Source organism: Cyprinodon tularosa, unplaced genomic scaffold, assembly GCF_016077235.1.
Source record: "Cyprinodon tularosa strain WSP-4 unplaced genomic scaffold, ASM1607723v1 ctg360, whole genome shotgun sequence".
Taxonomy (NCBI): Eukaryota; Metazoa; Chordata; class Actinopteri; order Cyprinodontiformes; family Cyprinodontidae; genus Cyprinodon; species Cyprinodon tularosa.
This window is the reverse complement of record NW_024039075.1, coordinates 150981-178960: the sequence shown is the minus strand read 5'-3', so window position 1 is coordinate 178960 and position 27980 is coordinate 150981. Positions and strand designations below refer to the sequence as shown.

General features: G+C 39.2%; 1 protein-coding gene across 1 annotated transcript; it reads right to left on the bottom strand.

Annotated features, from left to right (window-relative positions):
- Window positions 1-349: 349 nt before the first annotated feature.
- Window positions 350-27980, bottom strand: svilc (supervillin c). Its single transcript, XM_038295844.1, has 32 exons — window positions 27700-27980; window positions 25792-25947; window positions 25514-25684; window positions 24017-24048; window positions 22071-22132; window positions 20900-21042; window positions 17324-17543; window positions 16751-17232; window positions 16497-16617; window positions 15297-15338; window positions 15139-15201; window positions 14189-14263; window positions 14007-14103; window positions 13863-13940; window positions 13618-13783; window positions 11618-11784; window positions 11436-11543; window positions 11217-11353; window positions 10410-10557; window positions 8583-8728; window positions 8313-8488; window positions 6444-6599; window positions 5946-6262; window positions 5707-5858; window positions 5110-5212; window positions 4806-5010; window positions 4597-4730; window positions 4364-4519; window positions 4096-4239; window positions 3899-4011; window positions 960-1112; window positions 350-788 (listed from the first exon to the last, which is right to left on the bottom strand). The coding sequence occupies exons 1-31, from the start codon at window positions 27978-27980 to the stop codon at window positions 981-983; spliced, it is 4683 nt and encodes a 1560-aa protein (XP_038151772.1). The 3' UTR covers window positions 350-788; window positions 960-980.

Genomic DNA, 27980 nt, shown 5'->3' with positions numbered 1-27980 from the left:
TGATTGAGGTGAAGCAGAATTAGCACTTTGAGCCAGAGGGATGTTATTGGAGCATGTCTACCTGCTCCTTCATGCATAGCTAATAGTGAATCCCCAAGGAGCCGTAATAAGGCATTACCCACGGACGATGTGAACGCAGTGGCCTCAGCTACAGCCCATGCGTCTTTGTACACAAAGTCCTGGCACAAGCATAACAGTTGGATGACAATGAGAAACACTAATATATTTGGTGACAATCAGAACTTGCTGAAAAAGAGAAGATGTTCTCTACTTTGTCTATAAAAAAAACATTGCAACTGAGCACACAAAGGCTTTCTGGTAAATATACAAATGAGGAGATCATAGAAAGTTCTTGTCTTTTTTTGTTTATATGCACCGACTTTCTTGAAAAGTTATACTTTCTCATTTTCATTCAGTATGTCTTAGTACCATAGATTTTTCTATTTTTAATATTTTGTACAGAAAAATGTCCTATAGGAACCCTGTGGTTCCTGTAGAAAAATTGTTTGCAGTTAAAAGTTCACACTCTTATATTGCTCCGACATAAATAAAGTGATTTTTTTTTTTCCTGTTTACTACACTCTGAGCAGTCCTTTGTGCAATAAAGGTAGAGCCATCCCTGCTTCCCCCTTCCTGTCCCATAGATGTTCCAGGTGCAGAATCATCAGACCATCAAGATTTCACTGATTCCAGTTGTCTAATAAAACAGTTCTTTGCTTTTCTTCAGATCAGTTTGCTTGCAGCTTGGAAGGGAAGCACTTCATTTCCAACATAGCCTAAAACAGAAAAGGTGTAGAAAAATTAAAAGAAGCGAAACACAAGATTTGAATAATTAGCTTTATCTCAGGATGTTATGATTCTGCTGCAAGCGCATAATTATTCTTTTCTAGTGAACATTGCCCTCTGCTGGTTGAAAGAAGCCAATGTAGTGCTAGTGGTTCGTGTTCTCTGGGGGTTACCTGAAAGTCCTGACCAGACAGTTAGACCTCCAGGTGCTGTGGCTCCACTCCTTCAGTTAAGGGGCTCTGCAGCTCTTCCACAGGGTGTTGGCTCTTCATGAGCTGGGCCAGGGCGTCCTGCACCAAGGTCAGCTTCACTTCCCCCGAGTCCCTCTACAACACATCATAATGGAGAAGTGTAATTGCTTAATAACAAAAATACTTTATTATTAAAAAGGGCAGCCACAAAACAAATAATTTTATTTCATTATGTATCATTTGAATTTTTTTAATTCAACCGCCAAATGTTCTATTATTTGAAGGTCTTTCAAAGATATAAGTTTACTGAGTAAATTAAAGGATTTTTTTTCCCCAGCAACATGGGTTTAATATTTCTTAAAGGACCGAGTAGGTTTTTTTAAACTCTAATTTTGTGTTTTTTATCCTATTTTATATGTTTTTCTTTTTGCTATCAGGCAGGTGAATTTCCCCTATCAGTAATTAAGAAAGTATCTATTTATATATCTAACTATGTTTGACAACAGGAATTGAAGAATTTGCTGTTAAATGTTCAAAAGAAATATTCATGAGATGAAAAACTGTCAATACCCAATATCATTTTTGAACCTATCCCTTTTAAGAAAATTGATAATTCATCCATAACCTTTACCATCTTTTGTGGCTGCTAAATGGAAGAGGGGAAATTAAATAGATATAAACCTGCTTAAAAGAATAATCTTAAAATGTTGCATATTCAGTGTCTATACTCACTTTGATGCACCCAAATAAAAACAAAAAAACGTGAAATCTATTTCTTTCAGTAGAAACCAGATAGGAGGATATTATAGACCACCTGGGTTTGATTTATTCTAAGGATAAATACAGGTAATGATGGCGACAGCAAATATGTGTGGAAATAAGCTCTACTAAGAAGAGGCAACTTGCATCTGGAAACATTTTGCATGTCGCTCAGAACACAAACCAAATATGAAACAAAACAAACATAGAAATTAGGACTGTACTGTGTACTTGGGTGATATAATATATAATGCTTATATATTCTTCCTGCCTGAGTAATCGCATTAACACTATAAGGGCAGTTTTTGATGTTTAACCCAAGCTTCCTTCAACCCTAAACCTTGCAGTTTAGGCTGGAAATAGTCTTATTGGAGAGTCAAGAGTAAAATATAAATACATGCCACAGCTACATTTCTTTTAAGGTCATAGTTAGAACTTTTTCTTAAAAACTAAGAAATGGTGGGTTGAAGTCAGAGCTCAGATCATACATTGCCTGGCCAAAAAAAAAGGTAATTCACTCTAATACTTTATTGGACAGCCTTTAGCTTTGATTACGGCACGCATTCGCTATGGCATTGTTTTGATAAGCTTCTGCAATGTCAAAAGATTTATTTCCATCCATAGTTGTATTCATTTTTCACCAAGATCTTGCATTGATGATGGTAGAGTCTGACCCCTGTGCAAAGCCCTCTCTAGCAAATCCCAAAGATTCTCAATGGGGTTGAGGTCTGGACTCTGTGGTGGCCAATCCATGTGTGAAAATGATGAGTCATGCTCCCTAAACCAGTCTTTCACAATTTGAGCCCGATGAATCCTGATATTGTCATCTTGGAATATGCCTGCGCCATCGGGGAAGAAAAAGTCCATTGATGAAATAACCTGGTCATTCAGTATATTCAGGTAGTCAGTTGACCTCATTCTTTGAGCACATGCTGTTGCTGAACCTAGACCTGACAAACTGCAGCAACCCCAGATCATAACACTGCCCCCACAGGCTTGTACAGTAGGCACTAGGCATGGTTGGTGCATCACTTCACCTGCCTCTCTTCTTACCCTGATTGGCCCATCACTCTGGAACAGGGTAAATCTGGACTTAGACCACATGACCTTCTTCCATTGCTCCACAGTCCAATCTTTATGCTCCCTAGCAAACTGAAGCCTTTTTTTCCCGGTTAGCCTCACTGATTAGTGGTTTTCTTACCGCTACACAGCTGTTCAGTCCCAATCCCTTGAGTTCCCGTCGCATTGTGTGTGCGGAAATGCTCTTACTTTCAGTATTAAACATAGCCCTGAGTTCTACTGTTGTTTTTCTACGATTTGATCTCACCACACGTTTAAGTGATCGCTGATCACGATCATTCAGGATTTTTTGTTCGGCCACATTTCTTCCTTGAAGATGATCGGTCCCCGCTATCCTTCCACTTTTTAATAATGCGTTGGACAGTTCTTAACCCAATTTTTGTAGTTTCTGCAATCTCTTTAGATGTTTTCTCTGCTTGATGCATGCCAATGATTTGACCCTTCTCAAACAGACTAACATATTTTCCACGACCATGGGATGTGTCTTTCGACATGGTTGTTCAGGAAATGAGAAGCAAGTCATTGCACCAGTTTGGGTTAAATAACTTGTTGCCAGCTGAAAGATAATCGCCCATGCAGTAATTATCCAATAGGAGGCTCGTACCTATTTGCTTAGTTGAATCCAGGTGGCGACTTTTTTTTTGGCCAGGCAGTGTAGTAGCTCTATGATAGAGCTGAGAAATGTCTTCTTTTGGTTTTACATTTCTCAGATTCAAGAAAGAAAAAACAAAATGGAGGCAAAAAATAAGGGAAGACATCGATCAAACTTTTGAGCTCTGATGTCAATTTAAGGAAGCAAAGCAGCTTAGAAAGACAGGTAAGTTAAATGTTTGATAATGCCAATTATAGGTTAGTATATTCATTAATAGACCTAGGAACAAATACATTCATTTACTAATATCTGCTGTTAAATAAAAATGGGCTTAATTTTTCCATTTGCATTCTTAAAGAGAATCTATCATGTAAAATAAACCTAACCCATTTGGAACCAAAGTTTCTCTTACTTTATGGAGCTGGAACTGCAATATGCAAAACATCTAATCTCCTTTCTGGCAGGAAATACTTTAACCTTATCTGCATACCTGAGTGAGAGGTCTGAGATTCCTCTCCCAGCGGGGGAAGACATTAGTGAAAGTAAGAGGCTCGGATCCCTCAAAGATGAGGTATGCCTGTGGGGGTCTTCTTGGGTTTATCTCTGTGGATCAAAAGGAGCAAATTAACCAGAAAAAAATGCATGCTTTTATTTCTAAGGCAATTAAGTTGTGAAAGCCCCCCTGACCTTTGCAGTATTGCAGAGCTGTCTGCATGGCACATTTTCTCTCATCATGCCAGAGGCTCCAGGCTGAAGCAGAGCTCTCCGTTTGCTCAGGTTGACCTCTCTGCCACACGTAGACCTCTAACCGGTTGTCAAGCAGGAATAAGGCTGATGACAGAATGCGGAGGACATTAAAACTGAAGGAATGACTTTGATTCAATTTTTTCAGCAAAAAGACTTCTGATCATTTTTACAGCTTCATGCACAAAGACTTTTTTCGTTAGGTTTTCACCTGGTTGAGGAACGCTGTAGAGGCTTTCCTGAACAAAGGGCATCGCCATCACGACCCCTGGCAGCCTTATTGGACTCTGCAGCTCCTCTGCTTTAAATCTACCCAAAGAGGCGCTCAGATGAAAAAGGCGGGGAGTGACGTTGTACTTTCCAGGATCTGCCAAATATAGGACAGAAATGTTTTCACTTTCTATAAACTTAAAGCTAATACCTAAAATCTGCATCTTATGTCACCTTGAAGCATGCAGTCATAGGCCTTTCTGTTCATCTGGCCCAGTGCTGTCCAGAAGTCCACAGGCTCTGAACCTTCCTCCACAAAATGCACCTTGACAGGATTGTTTTTGCAGAGACCCAGCTCTGGTGGACTCCTGAAATAACACAATACTGAGAAACAGAGAGCTGGAAACGTGTGATGCACTCAGAAAACAAGACTCATGCTTTACATTTCAGTGAGATGCTCCACTGCCCTCTTACTAACTTCTCGGGTGCTGCTATGGGCTTTACAGCCAGTCCAGAGATACAGCACCCCCTGCTGGCTGTTCAGCAAAACAACAGAGCCCCTCGACCTCAGACTAGAACAGCAGCATTCCCCCTCTAGCAGCAGAGCCTCCTCTGGGAGCTCCCCTCGCACACAGAACAGACGCCAGTCTGCGGTGAACAAAACAAAAGCCTCTAAATTAGTTCAAAATATAAAACAGGGGGTAAAGCAAAATCCTTAGAGGGAAAAAAAAAAAAGATTTAATTCACCTGCAGAGGAGGTGGGTTCCTCACGCTTTCCTTTGTGAATGACCAGGCCTCCCTGGAAAAGCTGCAGGAAGCAGGGGGGTTCCTTACCCTGAGGTACGACTACCTATAGGAACAACATAAGAGGAAATGTCTGCTCATTTTCAAAATATAATACAGTAAAATGCCCTAAAGACTAAATGGCACAGCTTTGTTTAAGTATTGGTGATTTAAAAGATTAAAATTCAAGCAAATTCATGAAGATATTAATGTAAACTGAATTAGACCAACCATTCAATTAGCACCACTGAGGAAATAAGGTCTCTCAGCTACATATGTGAGAGAAACTTAATTATTTTTTATTTACCATTCCTTTTTGCATTACTAGCAAATAGTTGCAATCACAGACCAGAGAGTTCTGGGTTTTGTGTATTCAATGCAATCTATATTCTAGGTCTAATGCATCCTAAAAACACTCAAATTATTCCTTCATACTGTTCAACACTCCAATGAGAAGTTCAGATCTGAGGCTTTAATATTACATGTTTTCACAGTCCAACAAGCTTTATGGGTTCTTGTTGTAGACATTTCCACCAGCAGACCTGATTGAAATGGTCATACCTGTGAGTCTTCATGGTTTTTCATCCCAATGGATAGAAAAGCTGCAGTGTCACATCCACTGGCGCTCGAATGCCGTCCTCGCCACAAGAAGAACGCTGTGTTCTGCTTGGATTTGGAAGTGTTCTCACACTCATCCGGGCTCTTTCTGTGATCTACAATGAACCAAAAGGCTCATTATAAGAGAGAATATCCATTTACTGTCCTTTATGATGATTAAGCATTATTTAACATTCACTGACCAGCAGCACTGATGCTATAGGTCCAGCGAACCACATAGGAATCTCCTTCATGGAGCTGCCCTGTGCTTTCCACTGGAATTTCACTATCATCAAACTCCTGGACATGCCAGGTGTCTACGGAAACAGTCCTCAGCTCCATCTGTTGGCCCTCCTCCAGGGTGATGACACCATGCCCCCTCTGAACATCAACACCAGCCAGAACAGTCCGGACAGAAACGTCCTCTAACATCCAACCTGATGCCAGAGCTTTAACATCACAGGGCCTCAGGAGGTCTGATGATAGGGAGTCAAGCTGTGGTGGATCAGCAGGGATGGACTGTAAGATTATTATTGGTTATTTCAACATGAGTTAGAAAATATAAAAAAAAAAAAATATATATATATATATATATATATATATATATATATATATATATATACACTAAATGTTTTGGTTTTGTCACAGTAGTGAGACTAAGCAGTAGGAGCAGGAAGACTGTGGCTCTGAACCACTGTAGCATGAGATTAACCTGCAGGTCGTCCCTCTCTGAAACGACGTCCACTGTGTCTCCGCTTTCACACATCGGGCCAAGGAACTTTTCCCTGAAAAGGGCCGTCTCGTTGCCCTCGGAGACCACGGCGAGCAGAGCCCAGTCGGGACGGCCCTTTCCTCTCCTGAACACAAAGACCTCCATGATTAATGCAGCCATGACACAAACTACATCTGAAAAAGAGAGTCTGCAAATTTTACAAAACATTCACTCCAGGATATATAACATTGTTCCCAACAAGACCTCAAACTCTTAAGTCAGTAGCTTGAAAAGAAAAAAAAGCACTTTTACTTCTTTTGATGAAATATACACAGATATTGACAGTTAATTAAGCTTGAAACGGCATCACTGCTTGCAAACTCAAATCAGCTTTGGGCTTACATCAGACACGATCAACATTTTTGAGCTTTCAACTTTTATAATGCTATTCTTTATTAAAGTTCTATTCACGCAATCCTCATTAATAATCTGCTTTCTTAGCAGCAGCCCCTCCCTGTACTATGTAGACAAGTGATGGAGAATAGCGCTGTAAGAGCGCCCCATACAGGAAGCAGCTTCCTTTTTCTTCACCGTGCCCACAATGTAAACAAACGCCCACTTTCTCTCATCAGGGAGGGGTGATGTGAGGCACAGGGTGATGATTCTGGCTTATAAACTCTTTTAGCAGCTGATGTGCTTAGCACAGCAGCCCCTCTTTCTTAGCTAATGTCTACAGTAAGTCTTGTAATGCGTTTTTGTCTGTGAGAAGTCTCAGACATTAGTTCAGCCTTCAGGCAGCCTGATACGCCATGAAAAAAGCATGATACGCCATGAAATGAGCGACTCCCTTTGAAAGGCTTAGAAAACAAGGAGACATCTCTAATTACAGGCAAGAAAGCTGAAACATGGAACTACATTATAAGGTGCTTCAACAGCGTTACTTTAAAATGCGTCCACAGTTGTGCAACCAGATTGTTGCATTTTTCCTCCATAACAGGATATAAAAAGTGGGCAAAAGTTGGAAATTAGGGCTGTTCAGATACAACTTTTTCATTTGCGATACAAAACAGATTTTGACGCATTATACTTTTTATTTTTTTGTGATGTAGAATGTTCGAAAAGGCTTGATTAATTAATATTAAGAAAACAGAGAACAATGGTCAAAAACAATAGTTATGAGAACAACTGACCCATATGAGTTACAGAAAATTTAAACAGATGCACAGCGTTTTAATCAGCATGAAAATATCAGATTTTAGATGCAGGTCAATATTATCCAGCAGTTTTCAAATGCAGGTCGATATAATGCAATATTTATTTTTTTGGGCTAAATTCAACACATACCTAATATTAACATCAGATCAGGATACTTCCTTGGAAATGATTTATTCAGGGAATGGATTCTAAAAATCAATTTTCATTATTTGAGAGCTGCTGCATGCAGTCAGATAAAAGCTTTTTTATGTATTATACAAGAATGTGCATTTTCTCATGACTATGACATGCAACAATACAGTCAGTGCATTGAGCTAAAACTGTTTCCTTTTTTCAAAGTTTAATTTGGAACATATTACAGCTTCCCCCTCTGTAGGCTTCTTCTTTTGTGTGAATAAAATGAAACCTCTGCTGCCGAGTGAGAAAGACTTTTGGTTGAACAAGGAGAGACTAATAAAGCTGCAGATGGAGGTGCAAACAAAGCAAACAAAAGTAGAAGAGAAATAAAGGACTATGTTTTCCCTCTGACTTACCATCCCACAGTGTGTTTACTGTAAACAAAACATTATATCCTTGAGTTTACAGCACTGCATGTGGAGGGTAAAACTACCACAGATTTAAAACGAGCATAGCGTGGACGTACAGCTGCATGCTGGGGTTACACCGAGTGGGATCCAGTGGGTTGACTCGACAGTTGCTGTAGTCGTATTCTCCAACCCACACCTGGTGAGTCAGCTGGAGGGCAACGTTCCTCCTGCTGACTGAAACATCCCGTCCTTGCCACAGATAAACCTCACTTCCAAAATCAAACAGCAGAACCTGGAAACATCAGAACAGTGGGTCACAACTCAGATACAGAGACATTCAGCGATATACAGGAATTATGACTTAATGGACGGACTGGGACTCTGACCTCAGAGGGGCCCAGCAGGGAGGTGCTGGGGATGGAGGCCCAGGCCTGTTCACGAGGCACCAATCGGTCCTCCACCAGGCTATACACACAGTTGGATTCCACCACTCCTTGTTCAAACAGCTCATCCTCTTCTGGAGCACCGGCTCCTGTTAAGGGGCAAAAAAATCTTTACATTAAACATGTAACCCAAAATCAAAGATCTAAGTGTCAGCAAAACAGAGATGATATTCATCACTACGGAATCCCCTGCTCCTGCAAAAAGTCCAGAAATCACAATGTATGGGTTTGTTTTTTTTACTGTTTATTTCTACGATACAGCTGCAAATAAGTATTTGAACAACTGAGAAAATGAATGTTATCATTTGGTACAGTAAACTTTGTTTGCAAGTACAGAGGTCAAACTTTTCCTGTAGTTTTTCACCAGCTTTGCAGACACTGCAGGAGGGATTTTGGCCCAATCCTCCACATAGATCCTCTTTAGATCAGTCAGGTTTCGAGGCTGTAGCTTAGAAACACAGAGTTTGAGCTCCAAAGATTCTCACAGCGCCACTTCTTGATTATCCTGGCTGTGTGCTTCGGGTCATTGTCATGTTGGAAGTCTTGACCATCTTCAATGCTCTAACTCCCAAAAATCTCGCAATACATGGTCCCGGTCATCCTCTCAATACAGCGCAGTCACCCTGTTCTATGTGCAGAAAACTACCCTCAAAGCATGATGCTACCACTCCCATGCTTCACAGTAGGGATGGTGTTCTTGGTATGGTACTAGTAGTTCTTCTTCCTCCAAACACTGTTAGTGGAATTATGACCAAAAACACCTACTTTGGTCTCATCTGACCACATGACTTTCTCCCATGACTCTGGATCATCCAAATGGTCAGTGGGAAACGGGCCTTGACATAAGCTGGTTTAAGCAGGGGAACCTTCCATGCCATGCATGATTTCAAACCACGACACCTTAGTGCAGGCATCTCCAAAGTTGGTCCTTAAAGGCCGCTGTCCTGAGGTTGTAGAGGTTTGCCTGTTCCAGCACAGCTGATTTCCATTAATTGATTCCCAGGCTTTTGTATAACTGCAATCCTCAGAATCAGATGTGCTGAAGCTGAGAAACCTCTAAAACCTGCAGGACAGCGGCCCTTGAGGACCGACTTTGTAGATGCCTGCCTTAGTGTATTACCAACAGTAACCTTGGAAACAGGGGTCCCAGCTCTTTTCAGGTCATTAACCAGCTCTTCCCGTGTAGTTCTGGGCTGATTTCTCACCTTTCTTAGGATTATTGAGACCCAGTCCAAGTGAGATTGACAGTCATGTTTAGCTTCTTCCATTTTGTAATGATTGCTCCAACAGTGAGCCCTTTTTCACCAAGCTTTTTGGCAATTTCCCCGTAGCCCTTTCCAGCCTTTTGGAGGTGTATAATTTTGTCTCTGGTGTCTTTGGACAGCTCTTTGGTCTTGGCCATGTTGGGTTCTTACTGATTGTATGGGGTGGACAGGTGTCTTTATGCAGCTAACGACCTTAAACAGGTGAATCTACTTTAGGATAATAAAATGGAGTGGAGGTGGACATTTTTAAGCCAGACTAACAGATCTTTAAAGGTCACAATTCTAGCTGATAGACAGGTGTTCAAATACTTATTTGCAGCTGTATAATACAAATAAATAGTTAAAATCTTATATTGTGATCATGTCTCTCACAGAGGACATGTACATATGATGGCAATTTCAGACCCATCCATGATTTTTAAGTGGGAGAACTTGCAGAATAGCAGGGTGCTCAAATACTTACTTCCCCCACCATATATGTCTGCAGCATGTTTTTAATTCTAACCTTTGTAATGTTTTCTGCCTCCTAGAAGACTCCAGAAGTCTTCAGCCTCAGCAGAATCAGAGTTCACCCCTTCTTGCAGATGGACGACCTGAGAGGCGTGACAGCCGAGGTCCCTTTGGCTCTGGATGAAGGCTGCAAGTTCAAAGGCCTAAAGAATATAATTTGTAGAGACCAGAAAACAGGCAAAGAGTTTCAAGATAGAGCTCAGTTCATCATTTCTATGTTACAGTAACTAGTATTGGTTTTGTTCAACTGTCTGAGCTGGGAACACAGACTTAACAACTGATCCTCCTGAGAGATCACAGACTACATGATCCATCAGACCAACCAGCCCACTGAATGGACACTCAAAACCGTCACAGCTTAAAAGGAGCACAAAAAAAAACAGCTGGCGGCAGTAATGGCAGTTATCTTGCTAAATTTCTAAAATTTAGTGACAGGAATTTAAAAATATGTCACATTTTACCCACAAATGAACCTAATGTGCCTGTATCACTCATGTAAAGAGTTGTGAACATGTATTCAAGGTTGTTAAGGATGTTTGTCGGTTTTTGGAAAACTGTTCAGATCTAACTTTTTCTAGAATCATGTTTTGAGGTAAGTTAACAGATTTGATAGAGAAACTGGCTGAAATGCATGGAAATGGGCTTAACAACACTTGCGGTTCAACTTCCGGAAATTAAACCAGATACACCAGAAGTCAAACAGTCATGGGTACGAATATTTTTTCTTGGTACAGTACATATGAGGAATTTAATTCCATGTAGAAAACTTCCAGCTTTTAGTACAAACATGTACTGTGGATACCTTGGATCTCTCTTCTTTGTTGGCAAACTCTCCGCTCCACAGGATGCAATGCTCCGGAGTGACCAGCAGGAAGCAGTCTCCGCTGTTCAGCGAACGGATTGAAGGTTCAACCAGACGCACTTGGACCTGCCGCCTCCCTGTAAAGGTCCAACAAGCAGGGATCAAATACACCCCAACACATCAACAACAGAGTAAAATAGACCAATTTGTTTTCATCACCTTTAATGTGAACAAGCATCAGGTTGCTGAATGGAGGGAAAGGCTTGGTTTTCTCCTTATCTGAGGGTGTGACTGGATGTGCATCTGGTGAGGAAGAGTTCTTACAATCTGAAGCAGACAGGAGTCCACAAAATGAGCAAAGCTGATGAAAGAACAACAAAGTAACAAGAGAACTGACTCACTTTTCTGTGCTTGGCTCCTGTCCTCGGCTACACTGTTGTCTCTTTCCCCCATGTAGTCCTGCCTGATGTCCTCTCTGGCTGCCAGAGTCCTCAGGGGGTTTCTGGAGCCCTGAGTCCGACGGGACGGACGCACTGCCCGTCTGTGCTCTGCGACGGCTGAGCTGAGTCTACACACAGACACATAATGGTCAAACAAAGATAACAAAACTAAAAATAATCTAAAAAAACTAACTTAAATTCAGTAATTTAAAACCATTAGGATTTTACAGCAACTTTATAGCAGTTTGGCTCTAATAAGAAATGCCCCAAGTACCTCCGGATGTCTGAGCATGCAAGTTACCAGCAGATGCCGCTGTTACAGCAAAAACAGATGACAGCTCATGTGTAATTTTGAAATAACAGAAAACCATTTGGCCTATAACAACAATTTATTTATATAATCACAATATCTCAGTATTTTTGTTTCATGCATTTAACAAATTACACTCTACTTTTCAGTGCGCAATGCTGTATGTTTAAAGTTATTAACAGCTTTAGGTTATTAGATTGGGATAATTAAACAAACAGACCAACATTATCTGGTTTATAAATTTTATTTAAAACCACTTTAAATATAGACGGAGAAAAATTAAATTTGAAATTGAAAAATTTATTCATAGCAAAATTTACCATTAAAGTTCACAAACAACAGAAATTGGAACTTTTGGAACAAAGTCAGTGGCTGTAGCTGGAACAGCTGGTGTGGATCTGCTTTATGTTCATTTTTAAATTTGAAGCCAAAAAATGAAGTTGGCAAGTAAGAGAACACCAATCCAGCAGAGGTATGGTGGTGGCAGCATCATGCTGAGTGGGTGTTACGTTACTACAGCGTTAGATCTGATGTAAAAGCATGATCACAAATTGCTCTTCAGTTCAATCATTTCTCATAAATTTTTGTACAAATCCGGATTTCCATGAAAACCAACTTCAATCTAAAAGTATATTCAAGTTTATTAAGGATGTATGTTATTATCTTTAAAAAAAACAAAGTACTATTTGTTCATCACATAACATCCCACCTAAATACGTAATTACGGTTAATTATGTATTGATGCATAAAATACTTTACTGTTTCGAAAGGGAAATATAATAACATTTAATGGGTATTAAAATTTAATTACTAAGAAAATATAACAGCAAATGATCACATGAGGAAAAATCTATGCGGTATGGAAATTTTGTTCCTCTATTTTTCAAATGACGACAACTATACTGTAAAAGTATGGTGATACATTTTCAAAGACATGTATTCAAACCAGGGATGTCCCAATCTGATATTGACAGCAGAAATCTGTCTGATATGGGCCAAAATTATCAGCCAATATAAGCACACTGATAGAAGCACTCTGTTCTAGCATGTATTCTGTTCCCACATTTTTATCCAGGAGTGCTTGCATCCCACACAGAGCCAATTTAATCACATCAAGTACTTCTGGAGTAGGAGCAATGGTGGGGCTGTACTTTTTGTTAAAGTTACAGACAAGAACAAAACTTGTTACTTGTTAAAACAGGTTTCCAATCTTCTGATTTGTTGTTTTTTATTCTGTTCAACTGCATCATATTTTATGTACAAGTTTAATAATAAATGACTCAGTTGTAAAATCACTCACTTAAACCTTTTCTAGAATTCCATACCCACAAAATACCCTCAAAATGTAGGAATTCTGTTGATATTGTTATGTTTAGCAGGTTTTAAGTATTTTAAGAATCTGTAAGGTCAATATAATATAAGTTGCTGTTCAAGAATAATTTACAAAAGAAATAGTATTTAATCATTGTGATGCTTTAAAATTATATATTTTGATATATTTTATGATAAACAACATTAATAAAAAAGGATTACAAGGTTAAGTGCCACTTTAGACAATAAAGCAGGCCAGGTCAAAAACAATAGTACTTAAGCTCCCTGTTGCCATCTTTATTCAGCTTAAAGTGTAATGTGGACTAATCTCTGTACTTACATGGGTGTGCTGCTTTGGCACAGGATGGCCAGATCCTGCTCCCTCTCTGCAGCAGATACACCATCGCAGCCTGTGGGGCCGTCAGCTGGAGGAGGAGACTGGCTGCTGCAGAAACCTCCGTGTGACATCTTGAGACTGTCGACAGGCCTCTCTTCATGAGCAGGATCTATGTGTGAGACAGACAAGTGAGGGGAAGCTTTCAGCGAGTCAAGGCTCTGACGTTGAACAGCGAATGCAGCTCTGACCTGATGCAGCTTCACCAGGGTCCATCTTCTTATTGGTTATATCGATACGGTCTGTTTCAGGTGATCCAGGACCTGAAGCTGCAAAGAAAAAAATGTTCAATCAAAGAGACAAACCCTGACCACACCTAGAGGATTGAGACTCACTACTCTGGATGCTGATTGCAGTTCCCTGCTCGTTGCTTTGAAGCTGTATTGTCCTCTTTCCACTTTCTTCCTCCTCAACCTCATCAGCTTCTTTAGCCTGTCCGACACAAACAGATTTGTCAAGGTAAAGATCATCATCTTAGCAACAAAAAAAAAATCAAAAAAATGAAGTCATACATCACCTTCTGTCTCCACTGGGGCTGGATCAGGGTCTTTGTAGGAGAGGAGACTTCCTGGGCCTCAAAGCACAGATTGGTCTGAGGAAGAGAGGAAATATAAAGAATACAGAAAATCTTATGGTGACATTCAGAGAGGTTTCTGATCTGAATAAATCTGAAACATTTAACATTAAATAGGTGCAAAATCTACACAGGGGAAACCTTTCAATGCAGCAGCATGTTGTGCGCATTTTTATTATGTGAGGAATTAAAACGCCATTTGCAGTACTGCTAAAACTAAGGTCAGGTAAGATTTAAAAAAGAAAAACAACCAAAGAATAATTGATACAAAAAAAGTACATTTGGTGACAGACAGGTAAACTCACAAAGCTACTTGCATGCATTGAATGCATATGCTTTAATTTATTCTCTGAAAAAGATTTTAATTGCATGCATCTTTGAATATGTCAAAAATAAGAATTAAAAATAAAAACTGAAACACATTTAAAGCTGTGCAAGTAGCTGATATTCAAATAAAAAAATATGCAGGTATATAGCAGAAATCTAGCTATTTAGGCTATAAATACGCTTATCTATATGCAAGAGTTGCTGTTAAGGACTGGGACACTGTAGGGAAAAAGTCTAGAGATATGGATGCAAAATAGAAATCGAAACATGCAATCCTCTAAAAATATGTTTGCTTTCTTGTATCTGTATGTTGGTGCATATCCTACTTCTTGTATCCAGTGCAGAAAAGACACAGATGTAGTGTGCAAAACATGCACAAATGAGTGAGTAAACTGCAAAGCTTTGTAAATGTAGCCAAGTTGGGCTTTTTGAGTGGTATGAACTTCACACTTTAGCTGCAGCATTCACACGTATCTGCATGACTGTGCTTTTAAAAACTCTTCACTGCATTCTGAACACACCAAACAGCAGCATTTCAGGTCCAATGCAGCAGGTCACACGGTTACCTGATTAAAACACATGATATATTGAGGTGTATTGATAGTATAGACAGAGGCAAAGATGGGTTCCTGGATGAGAAGAGAGGAGCGCAGACTAAAGCTGTTTGTTTCAAGCTATATTTCATCATGAAGATAAAGGGTTAAGAATTTTTGGAAAAGTTTACCCAACACTGAGTTGTCTCAGGAACAGGGCTTCCTGATTGCACCTGCATAAGACAAACAAAAGACAAAAAAGATTTTTTTTTTTTTTATAATCACTGTTCCCATAAAAGAATGACAAAAACAAACAATAAATATCAGAAATGAGTGTAACCTGTTTGTGTTGCTGCCGAGATCTTAAAGTCATAAAGAGGGTAACATTTAACTACCAAATAATCAGTCTGTTTGCATTCCACATTGCCACCAGCTGTTATTAACACCTAACTGGTTTGAATATTTTTCCCAGCAACATGACCTCCAAACACCAAGCACATACCAAATGCAGAATGCTTATGCAGAGAGATGCTATATCTGGTTTCAGTGACACGGCAAATGGCCCGATCTAACCAGCGATCAAGTCTCAAAATTTAAACCAACTGGAAGAGCGAACCCCATAACCTCTTATGCAGCAAACATGATATTTGAGCAAGATTAATGCAAAATCTGTCAGATTTACAGTATAGAGGGTTTTAATGCTTTACCCATGATAAAAGAAAGATGCTTTTCAGAGATATTTACCTTAGTTTTGTTTTGTTTCTTTACAATTGCTCACATTGCAGACAAGCGTGAACCCAAATATTGCACAATAGTGAACTTGAAGGAAATTATATCCAGTTTAGAAGAATAAAAATCTGAAAAGTTTATAATCAATTTATAACAAGCTTCGGCTCATACTCTAAAATATATAATATCTAAATATACAGCTTTTATCAAAATAAAATATATATCTACGAAGCAGCATTTAATCTGATAAAAAGCCAAGAAGCCAAAGGTAACTCTGGGGGAGCTGCAGGGATTCTTAGCTCAGGTGGAAGAAGTCTTAGAAAAGCCAACAGCCATGAAATACAGTACACATAAAATACAAAGTCTGTGGTCTTCATGGGAAAAAGAAAAGTGGAGGGGTGTGATTACTTTTGTATGCCACTGTATTTTATACTTTACTTTTACATTATTTATACTTTTACTTTGGTAATAATTAGATTTTAATTGTATTTTAAATAAACATTCAGTGCTGTTTTATTTACTCTTTTCCCGTTTGGCGTGTGTAGAAAATGTTTCAAAAAGCAATAAAATGAAACTCTTAAATCCTAATTGGCTTATAATTTAAGATCAAAATTCTTAACTGATGAATGTTTGATGCCAACATGAAAACATCCCTTTCTTACCTTTCTTCCTGACTCTGCTGTTTTCTGTAGGTTAGGTGAGCAAACTCCGATGGAGATCAAAACCTCTTGTTTGGGTTTGTCTTCATGAAAACTCCCAACAATCTCCTCCTCACTGTGTGTTCTGAAAAAAACATAATAAAATATTAAAGGAAATGTGTTTAAAAAAAAAAAGACTTTCTGCTATCTTTGTATTAATATCAGGACCATTATTAAGTTATATTTCCTGTGACATCAATGAAGAATCATTAACTTGCCCTGTGCCGTTTCCTTTGGAGGAAATGATCTCCTCTGGCGGTGGGGTTCTAGAAGGCCACTCCTCCTGAGCAGCATCCTGCTCTGACAACGCTTGTGTTGGGGTCTCCCTCCTGTTTCGAGCTCTCTGTCTCCATGGCGCTACTCTGATCGAACTTTTCCTCTCTGTTCCCTCTATTCTACCAAGCAGCCCTGGATCTGTGCAGTCTTCACCATTTTCATGGTGGTTGAGTGAAGGCTCCTGACTATCAGTCCCACTCCACTCTTGAACCTCAGGGCTATTCTTCTTTAGGATTCCCTTCAAACATGTTTCAGAGTTGTAATTCTGCGAAACCTGGTGTGTTGATTCAGGTTCTGAAAGTTCTGATTCTGGCTGCATAAGACGCACCTCACTGGGTTTCAGGTTAACAGACATAACCTGCTGTCTGTCATACAGATTAGGGGTCAAGCTGAAAGCAGGAAGCTGAATGGGGCCTTTCTGAAGCTGCAGTCAGACAAAGTTAAACACATGAAAGCAGTTATTTTGGGCTGTTATTTTTGAGTTGAACTTTGAATTCTTTTTTCTCTCTCCTCACCAGACTGACTTCGTCCACTGTGATGGGCTGAGTGCGGTATCGAGCTCCTTTTTGCTTTCGTCTCTCTGGGGGCCGGTCCGGGGGCCCGGCCCCATTCTTTCCATTTAGGGAGAGTCTGTTGAAGAGGGCCAGCTTTTCTCTCATGCTCATCCTGCAGCTTTCATCTCCATCCTCCACTGACTCGGCCTGTTCAGACTGCAATTCAGCTGCTACAGGAGCGCTGCATAACGAGACAAAATAGGCATCAAATATGCAGATCTCTGTTTTCAATACTTTATAGGCCATAAAATGAGTATATATCCCAATGACATTGGTGAGCACAGCATGTTCCTCCCCTGCCTTTATCACACACTGTTGTTTATTTATAGTGATTCCATCACACTAAATTCAGCTGCTGCAACAACTGAGCTAAAAAAGATCTGCAGCTTATTTTTGTCCAAGTATCCTTTGATGGACTGTATGACCTGGTTTAGCAAAGGTCTTTAAAATGTCAATTGTACAGATTAGACCGTTTCAGAGAAAAGATTGGTGAGAAAAAACACCCATTAAAAGCTGTCAGTCATTGAAGTCAACCCACTTCCACTCCACCTTAAAGCAGCACTGGTAGTCCCAGCTCAATATAAGCTGATTTATGGAAGACTTGAAGGGCGTTAAACTGACTCTGCTGAACTCCACTGAATGCCAGGCATACACTGTACGATGTTTTCAATCATTGTACTCAGCTACAGCTCAAACTGTAAAATGAAATTGCAGAGTTTAAAAGTACACAGCTCATACTGTGCGACCCGATGCTCTAATGTGATGTAACTGCTCACACTGCAGTTTCAAAAACCACAAGACGGACTGAGTGAGGTTCTGGTAAATCAGCTTGAAGACGCTCATAGCTCTGCTTCAACAGCAGCATTTGCTCATGAGGGCCGACTGAATTTTAAACACGTTTGATTTTCTACCAACCTTACAATTCCTGAACGGGAGGTGGTCGTGAGAGGCTAATCTTCTCTCGTTACCCCCTGTATGCTACAAAACGCAGCACACATCATGAGGTTGAAACTCGGCCAAATCCAAAAAGTTCTTGCACAACTGGAGAATCTGCCCGAAAAGGGCAAAAAAATCGTACAGTGTATGCCTGGTTAATGCTTCCCTTGATCCATGATGTTGGATTTAATTTTTAAATGTTTACATTTGTAGGCCCATATGCTGCTATAGACTTAGGCTGCTGGAGGACATGGGGATCAGTTTTCATCATCCTGATTCAGTCTCTCTCTACTCTCTAATTCTGCAGTTTTTGTTCGTCTAAGCCCTTACTGTATAGCTCTATTTACAATACCTCTGATCAGTTACTGTAACCGTTCCGAGCTTGGTTCCTTGCGACCATTTACACACCACGCTAGCACAGTTCCTCACCTCCTAGTGAAAGTACTACTGCTCTCTAGAGGAAAACAAGGAAATAAAAATGGCGGCATGCATAACATTCAGGAAGTTTGGTTATAATTGTGATATTTCATTGGTTTCGGGAAGCAGACGAAGAAGGCAGCCTTTGTTGAATTTTTACCTGACAGATTCGGCTTTTGGGAATTGGATATGACAAACAGTAGCCTAATCAGGGCTTACAGATGCAGGAAACAACAACAGATGTTGAGTTTCATCTCACTGCTGAGCAGAATCATCACTGGAAAACGTGTGTCACGGTAGGGAATCTAGTATTTTTTTGACAGAAGTTTTATGATTTCGGAGGCTGACTGTAAGGAGTTGACATGGTCTGCTCATGCTCTCTTTGTTATCTGAGTACTGAGCCAGACCTGAACTGCGCCAAGCCCTACTGATGAACCAGTACCAGGTTAGCGTGGTTTGGATGTGTGTGCCATTCACAATTAACAGTTATCTTGGTTACCATGCTCGGACTGGTCTCGGCACAGTTAAAAAAGGTAGTGTAAATGGGGCTTATGTTCCCTCTGCATTTTCCCATCATGGTAGCTTCATCTGATCTGTTTGACTTTGACACCATCCTGGAGAGAGATATCAGTTGATCTGCTCCCAACAACACCTTTGAATACAGATGATAGATGTGGGCCTGTTTTCCTGTGCTTAGTTCTGTTTCTATACTAGACATAGCTATGGGCTCAGTTTTATATGTGCTCTCATAATTTCTGGCATGAAATCTGACTCATAGCTTGTCTGCTTAACTATTCTTTCCTAGATAGAGCCACATAGGCAGCTACTTTATTGTTAACTTTTCTAAAAAGTATATTTGGTCCAGTGTTTCTCCTCATTTACGTCTGCTTCCCTCTCCTTGAACAGCCGACAATGCTCACACTGAGCCTGTTAAAATTTGTGTTTCCTGTTACTGATGTATGCTTGTTGTTGATTGGTGTATAGCAACATCCATTGATCCATCTATTCATCCATCCATCCATCCATCCATCCACCTTCTCCAGCTAATTTTTCCAGTCTATGTGCGTAAGGTGGGGTACACCCAGGACTGGTTGCCAGTCTGTCACAAGGCAACACAGAGAGACACAAAGACATACAACCATGCACATACACACTTCTTGCTGAAAGCCAACAGTGCTACTAACTATGTCACTATCCAGCCTGTAGAGTCAACAACAAAAATTAACATCTACTGTTGCCACATCCTAATCCAGGACGAGGGAATCCTGCACAGTCAAAGGAAACCTGCACAGTCTGCTGGTTTCCCAATTGTGAATTGGCACTATACAAATAAACACAATTTAACTAAAAGTGTGCAAGACATGCTCAGTGTGATCAGACTGAATAGAGAGGAGGTTGTTTTGTGGTCTCATGACAGGAGAGTTATGTAAAAGAGGCAATTAAATAAACCATGGTTTCCTTTGCATGCTAAAGTTTTGTACTTAGGTATTTAAAGTAAAACATATGTACAGTAAAGAATAAGACCTCTCCAACTGTCAGGGTTCTGCCCTCTGTTTAAGTTTATTTTTAGTTTATTTGTATTTGTAGTTGTTTACTAGCAGTGTTTTGTTCTTGAGTCACTCTCTGTTCCGCCTTGTGTTTGTTTCCTTTCCCCTTTGCTTCCTACTAGACAGGGAGCGTATATATAGGAGACAGAACAAAAACTGGACTAATGAGCTGACAAGAAACAGGTGAGGTGGGAAAAATCTAGAACAGGGATGTCAAACTGCTTCCAGAAAGGGCCGTTTGGCTGCAGGTTTTCTTTCTAACCAAGCAATAGCACACCAGCCTCCATTCATCTCATCAAATCGTCATCTTCAGATTGGACTCACTTGATTAGATGACTGGAGGCTGGTGTGCTATTGCTTGGTTAGAAAGAAAACCTGCAGCCAAATGGCTCTTTCTGGAACCACTTTGACGTCCCTGTTCTAGATTTTTCCCACCACACCTGTTCCTTGTCAGCTCATTCTTCCAGTCTTTTTTTCTGTCAACCCGGGGCTTCGGGTTGATTCGATGGGGTTTGAATTTCTCTGTACGTCCATTTCACCCACTAAACTATCGTTATTCATCTATGACAATGTAAACCCTACATTGTCATAGATGATTTGCATTCTATGAGCCCCATTAAAACTCTCCTCTACCTACCTGATTGCCACCATTTCCTCACAAGTGATTGGCTGAGTGAGAAAGCGATTGTCGTTGCCACGTCGTGTCCTTCGTTCATGAGAGCTGCTGGTTGAGCGAGGCTTCAGAGCCGAGGAATCGGGGGCAGCCGACTTCTCCAGTTCCTCAAAAAGTAGAGAAGGTATTAATATCACATTGTTAAAGAATAAAAGTTACCCTAACACTTCCCCTTATATTTGATTAACTCCAAATGCAAGAGGGCTTCAACTTCTGCACCCTTAATTTTTCTTTTATCAATATTTTACTTTCTATGACGATGGCTTTAATTAAATCACATAAACTGGTTTAAGCAAACAGTCTGGAGTCTAAAATCTCCTACAGTTGATAAAACAGTAGTTCTACAAGAAATAAGGAAAGAAATACTGTAGGATAAAGACTCTATATTAGAAGAAAGCCTGATTACTTGGTAGAGACATCTAAATTTATGAGAGAGGACTCAAGAGTTTGAACTGTTCTGTTTTTATACAAGAAGGCCTCCATATGCCCTGCTACTGGATAAAGCATCTTGGCAGCTACTTTCAACAGGTGACGGTGTAACCAGAAACCTACAGGCTTCGGTTTCCCTACTGCTAGTCTCTGCAGAGCAGCAGGCTAATTATACCACAGCTGCTGGTTGTTAATGGCACTACGGTGTCTGGCACATTTTCACCTGAGTCATAGGGATGAAAACTGAAGAGTTTCAGACACATCAATACGGATCCATATTCTCTCCAAACCATCTGGCATTTATGCAGGACCAGCAATGGTTTAACCCCTTAATGCTTGAATTTATACACATGCATAAAAAAAAGGTTACTAATGCATAAAACATGAATAGAACTTTAGGTATATTGCAAATTTGTAATAACAGTCAATGATAATGCACACTTTCAGAGGCCAGCAGTAGCAGAAACAAGTGCTTTCCAAAGGTTCCTAGGTCTGCACTAAATGTTTAATAACTAGCATTGGGGGAATGCAGATGCTCTTTTGGTTGTTTGAGTAATAAATACTCATTAGTGCATATTTGCAACAATAAACATAAATGAATTCTATGACATCAGCTGTATTTGCTTAGAACACTTAGACTTTTTTAATAGCTTATTGGTAAAAGTGTCAGAGTTGCATGAAAGTAATTGTTTGGTTTGAGACTTACTTTAAACAGAGACATCTTGGCTGCCACGCTCATTTTGGATCTATCATCCGTTTTCACATCAGCTGAAAGAGAAAGGAGATTCATATACGAGGGGAGGGCCCTGCAACTCATCACACATAAATTATTGCTAAATATAGAGAAAGATCAAACCACTTTTTTTAAAAGGAATAGTTAAAAAAAACAGGGTTCAGGATGCAGCAGTTTATGCCAATTTATGTTTTGAGCGTTTTTCCAAGTTTATTTTTTCAGCATTAAAAACAGGCTTTTTTAAAGAGGCTAATTTATATAATCAAATTAAGAGAAATACTAAAGTATTCAACGTTTTGTTGAATTACAACCAAAAATATAAGAGGGATTTTATTTTAATTGATACAATGTAGCATATAACTGATCATTTTCCAAATGCATTACTAATAAAAACATTGGGAAGTATGGCATGCTTTTATAATCAGCCCCCTTTTCTCTGATCGCTCTAAATAAACTCTACTGCACAAGTCTACTTGTCGGTAAAAGATTTACCTTCAAGGAAAACACCAACCCTAATGCTAAAGCCAGATTTAGTTTAAGATGAAACCAAACCTTTTTTAAGAATTACCTTACAAATTACACACCTAAATTTAAATGCTCTCCATCCATTTAAATTGCACTGTAGTTATTTTTTTAAAGAAAAACAGCTTTTTAAATTTTTCTGTAGAGATTCCTCCAACTATTTCAGTGTGAGTATTGTAATGTTTGTTTCAAACAGCATATTTATTTTAGGAGGTTTGCTAATATGGGTGCACACATTTAGTAAACACCCTATGAACAGTATTTCAAGATCACGGTTTTTCTTTTGCTGTGGTTGAAAGAACTAGCTGGGGGAGCAAATATGGTGTAACAAGAAAGTGGCAAGCAGCTGACTCTGGGGGACCTGACTCTGGAGAATCAAACACTCAAAGCTCAATTGTTCTAAAATACATTTTGTTGTTTGAATGTCTTAGTTTCATATTTGTGTTGTAGTTATTATTTGTAGGTTTGACTTAGTTTCCTTGCTTTATTTATTGTTTAAGTTATCTCCCTCCCCTCCTTGTTGTTTGTAGGTTAGCTTATGTGTTAATATACTTCTGTGTTCATTGTGAGAGGTCAGTTCTGGTTTCTTATCCTTGGTTAGATTTGTCATACTTGATATCTTCTTTTTGGCCCATTGTTTCTAAATTCTGCCTCTTTTGTTTGTTAGTACCACAGAACCATAAATGGATGATATTTTTTCTACACCTTTGTCCTTTGCCTGACTGCTGGACATTTTCCTTCCAGAAAAACTTAAAAAACAGCATTTATTAATCCTCCAACCTCACTATTACTTGCATTACTTGTCTTGGTAAAGCAAACAAAATCCTATAAAACAATTTTGTAAACCACTAAATGATGAAAAACTCAAGGGATGCACATACTTTTGCAATAGAATATTTTTTCTGTATAGTACCTCATCAAATGTAAAAATATTTGTCTACTTAAATATACATATATTTTTAAGCAAAAGGTTCTGCCAGAAAAATATTTCTATATAGAACCTGAATCAAACAAAGTAAGAAATGGTCTGTTATATAAACTAAGCGCAGTCATAGGTAACTTGTCCTGCCGTTTTTTAAGTTAAAGACCAAACCACTAAAACGCCCGCATTGTCTGGACCGCTGGGGTCAATTAAGAATAGAGGGGGCTTTCCATCATCAGGCTTACATAGTTTCTCAGTCATAAACCCATCACCACTCACCAAATTAAATAAAGTGAACCTCCAAATATAACCTGGTTCGTTTCCCAGGCAGTAACAGGAATTTATTGAGGCAACTGTACAAGCTGGGTGAACAAATACAAAATGTCCCACAACGCATGAGAAGAAAACATATTCTTGCAATAACTAAAGCTTTAATATTTACTTTCTTGGCTAAAAAAAAAGTCTAAAGCTTTACCTTTCTTGTCGTTTTCTTCTGCATCCAAGAGTCTAAAAGTGGAGAAAACAGCGTGAGACATGAGGATCAGTTCTGTGTTCGGATCCAGCATTATATCTACCTCAAATTCCCTTGTGCTTTCTTTTGCAGGCTCAGAGAATCAAGATAGTGTGAAATATTTGCATTCTTGATAAAACACCACAGTATATCTCAGGACAGAGGACAGACTTATGCAAACCATCTGTAGCTTTTCATGCAATGCTTTAGCTTAAGGGTTACCTTTAAAACAAAAAACAAAATGTCTAACAGAATTAAAATAGAACTGTTTTAGTTAAGAAAATAACACAAAGCTCAGAATCTACAATGGAAGAAAAAAATAATCTGTAATTTTAAATAGTTTAATCAGTTAACTTAAAGAAAAAAAAATCTAGCAATTTGTCTTGTATAAACATGAAAAGTATATATAATATAAGAAGTTTTCCTACAGCAACCTCCGCGTCTAGCGTCAGACATCCAAAAAAGCTATTAAATCAATTAAAGCAGCATATGACAAAGACTGCTAAAACTTAAATTTCAGTACTCTTCAGTAAATCTTACAGAAAACCTACCTGATAAGTAATAGTTGTTCTTTTAAGCATTTAGGGACTCAAAAACTTTGTTTTCTGTAGTGTTAAGATATGATTCAACTCGGCAGCTTTTTTGGTAGCAGCTGGGCCTTTAACTGGATCCATGTACTAAACAAACACTCCATGTTTTTGGCAATGAGTTTCGCAATAATTAGGGTGGTGGATATGCAATGCTGGGGGCCGTTTCTTTCCAAATATCCTGGAAAAATTTCTAAATTTCAGGACATTTTGACTCAATAAGGATCAAAATATCAGCAAAACCTGACTTTGCAAAAGAAATGTATAATTTCTTTTTTTTTTTTTTTTACATTTTCATTTTTCAAATTTCATACATAAACACCAAAAAATGAAAACAAACAAATACTAGAACCCCCTAGAAATACTAGATTTCTTCAGGCTGTATATTATTTTTTTCTTACAAGCACAACTTCCATTTCTGTGTACCATTTGGATAAAGGCAGGGGGTATATAGGTCTTTCATGTCTGTACAGTATGTAATGGAAATACATTTTCTAGCTACTGCTAGAGCTATTCCAAAAAAATGTAGTTTGGGATTTGTTCAGAATTTTCATTTTTTTTTTTTTATCCCAATTAAACATAGTTCAGGATCTAAAGATGTTAAGATCTTAGTCATGGTAGATAGAGTATTACATAAATCCTGCCAAAAATGTCTAACTTTCACACGTGACCAAGTACAGTACAATAAAACAATGACCTTGTTAAGATACATCTGGTTTCGTAAAAAGTGATTTCCCTCCTTGTATGATTGTATTTGAATTGAAATTGGCTTTCCAAAGTATTAAGTATCAGATCAGGCTACCAGGTCACATTAATTTATTTCAAGCTTTTCCAAACAATCTTTTCTCAGAAGGAGAACAGTAACAGCTCCTACCCAGTGCTCTCTTCCATCTCGTCTGCTGTTATTGGCTGTGTCCTGAAGCGCTCGCTCGTTTTGCGGCCCCCACCCGATCCGCCTGGAAGGTAACGTCTGCTCCGCCGCCGGCCTCCTTCAGAACCAACAGCCAAATCCAAAGAAGATGTGGCTTGACCAGCATCTGGACCACTGGTTTCCACAAATAGAGATTAAAAAAAAAAAAATAGAAAAGGAAAAGATTAAGGCAAATACAGAGATGACGCAGCCTTTGATCACACACATGCAGTTGACCCTACAGTTTCTCCAGGCCTGCTCCGCTCTCCGTCTGCTGCAGGAGGACACTCCTCAACTGGCCTACTGACACCCGAGTGTGGAGCTGTGGAGCATCGGGTCCGGGATGCACCAGGTGCCCCTCCTCAACCAGAACTTTGGCAGAATCTTGGCAACTCTGGCTAAAGAAGGAGGGGATGAGGTTAAAATGATGAGGAAATTTAGAAATAGTAATTTTTTTTCCCCTAGAATTGAAGAAAAAGATGCAACTTCAAGTATAAACAGAGTCTCCTCTCAGCAACGGCAGCTCTCAGATCGCATGAGGGTTCAATGCAGGACAAGGAGGCAAGAGGAGAATCAAAGTGGCTTTAAAACTCCCTGCTGTGACTCGCTGATTTGGAGCGCTCAGTCTAATTAGCAGCAAAAGCCACAGCGCTGCTGCAGCAGTCAGGAAGTCAGCAGCAAAGAGGGGGCTGAATTATTGTCAGAGCCATCAGGATTGCTGAGGTTTACATTATTAACTTAAACAGAAATCTGAAGTATGTGACTTTCTGTGACGTTTAGAGGGCTTAATACTGTGAGTAAAGAAGGAAATATTACTAACACCAATATATTGATATGCCTTCACATTTTACACATGTAGGCAGGGCCACTAATTGCATTTGGATTATAATTGCAAATTAACAAAATTAAAATAACAGAGGCTCTCCCTTTTGGTCATTATATTCAGCAAGAGTTAAGCACTGACTTCTCACTCCAGCCTTTAAGTGGTGTAATACTCTTAAAGTGAGTTTGCTTCCACACAAAAGAGAAGAGAGTTGCAGCTCGCACGCAGATCCATGCATGAAAGCACTTTTCCATGCAAACAGTAACAGTGGAAAAAAGAAGAGACAAAAATCAACCAGGAAAAATAAACAAAAACAAATGAGAACTTATTTCATTTTTTTTTTTTTTTTGCATTTCCCTCTTGTTTGATTTTCCTCAAGTTTGTCTAAAGGTTTATTATTAGATAAAGTTTAGGGGTGTAACAATTAAGTAGATTCATTGTGTTTAATCGATTATTGAAATAAATGTCAACTAATTTAGTAATCAATCGTTAACTGGAGTATAGAGAGTAAAACATGCCTTAAGCTATCAGAGCAGTAATTATACCAAGACTGTGGAAAAAAACAAAACACATATATAAACATTTGGCATCTAAGATTATTATTATTATTATTTTTTTTATCTCTTAATATGTTCTATCAAGAAAAGTTTTAATTTCACTCTTTTTAATTTTGGAAAAAAAAAATCTTCTTTAAGGAAACTTTTGATATCAGAATTGTAATCGATTGATCGAAAAAAATGATTGACAGATTAATCGATTTGTAAAATAATAGTTGCAGCCCGGATATCGTTACTTCTGCCTAAATAATCCAGTCCATTCCTGACCACTGCTCCCTGGTTATGTAGATAAGACATATAATTGAAAGGGGAAATTAGGCTAACACACTCCTAAGTGATTTAGTAGAAGATAACTAGATGGCTTCTCTTGTTTTTATGAAGACATATCCTGGAGGAGATGTTTATAAACCATCAGGTATGACACTACAGGCCTAAAATATTTAAAGACAAAAATATAGCTCTAAATACTTCAGAAAAGCAGAGCAACCAGTCCTACTTTCCTTAATAATCCTGTCCCAAACATGGTGCAGCCGACTGCGGTTATGGTTGATAGTTTTGATGCAATCCTTTTAATCATCCTGGAAATTCTTAATCAATTAGAACAGCCAGATAAACACTGGTCCTTTTCTTTAGAGCATAAAGAACCTTTATAAAACACAGGAAAGTAAGTGATTTCTGAAAACTGAACATTTCAGTTGCAAACTTTAACAGGAAGAGTTTGCTGTTAGTTTTTGTAATGATGCTCAGTGCTTCTCCCTGACAGGACTCACCTTCTCAGGTAGGCGTGGTCCACAGGAGTATTTGCCTCGACTCCATTAATAACTTCTTGAGTTCTTCCATTCAGTCTTTCACCACATCCATCTGGTCGCACCCCTCCACTATAAGCTGGGGTTTCTGGGTCGTTCAGCTCCTTTCCATCCCGTCTCACCCACTTGGAGGGAACCTCCTCTAAGTCCCCAAAGCGTTCAGCCAGTTCTCTCCTCCTCTCAGCCTTGTAGCGGGCGATCCGCTCGGCTCTGCTCTCCAGAACCTGTTTCTCTGTTGTATCCAT

What these genes read in the sequence shown, in the direction of transcription:
- svilc (XM_038295844.1), bottom strand. Translation starts at nt 27,980, where the DNA reads ATGGATACAACAGAGAAACAGGTTCTGGAGAGCAGAGCCGAGCGGATC. An exon ending in GAGGAAATGGTGGCAATCAG is followed by an intron (nt 17,544 to 20,899) that starts GTAGGTAGAGGA and finishes CTCGTTATGCAG; the next exon opens with CGCTCCTGTAGCAGCTGAAT. An exon ending in CAGTGGACGAAGTCAGTCTG is followed by an intron (nt 17,233 to 17,323) that starts GTGAGGAGAGAG and finishes GTCTGACTGCAG; the next exon opens with CTTCAGAAAGGCCCCATTCA.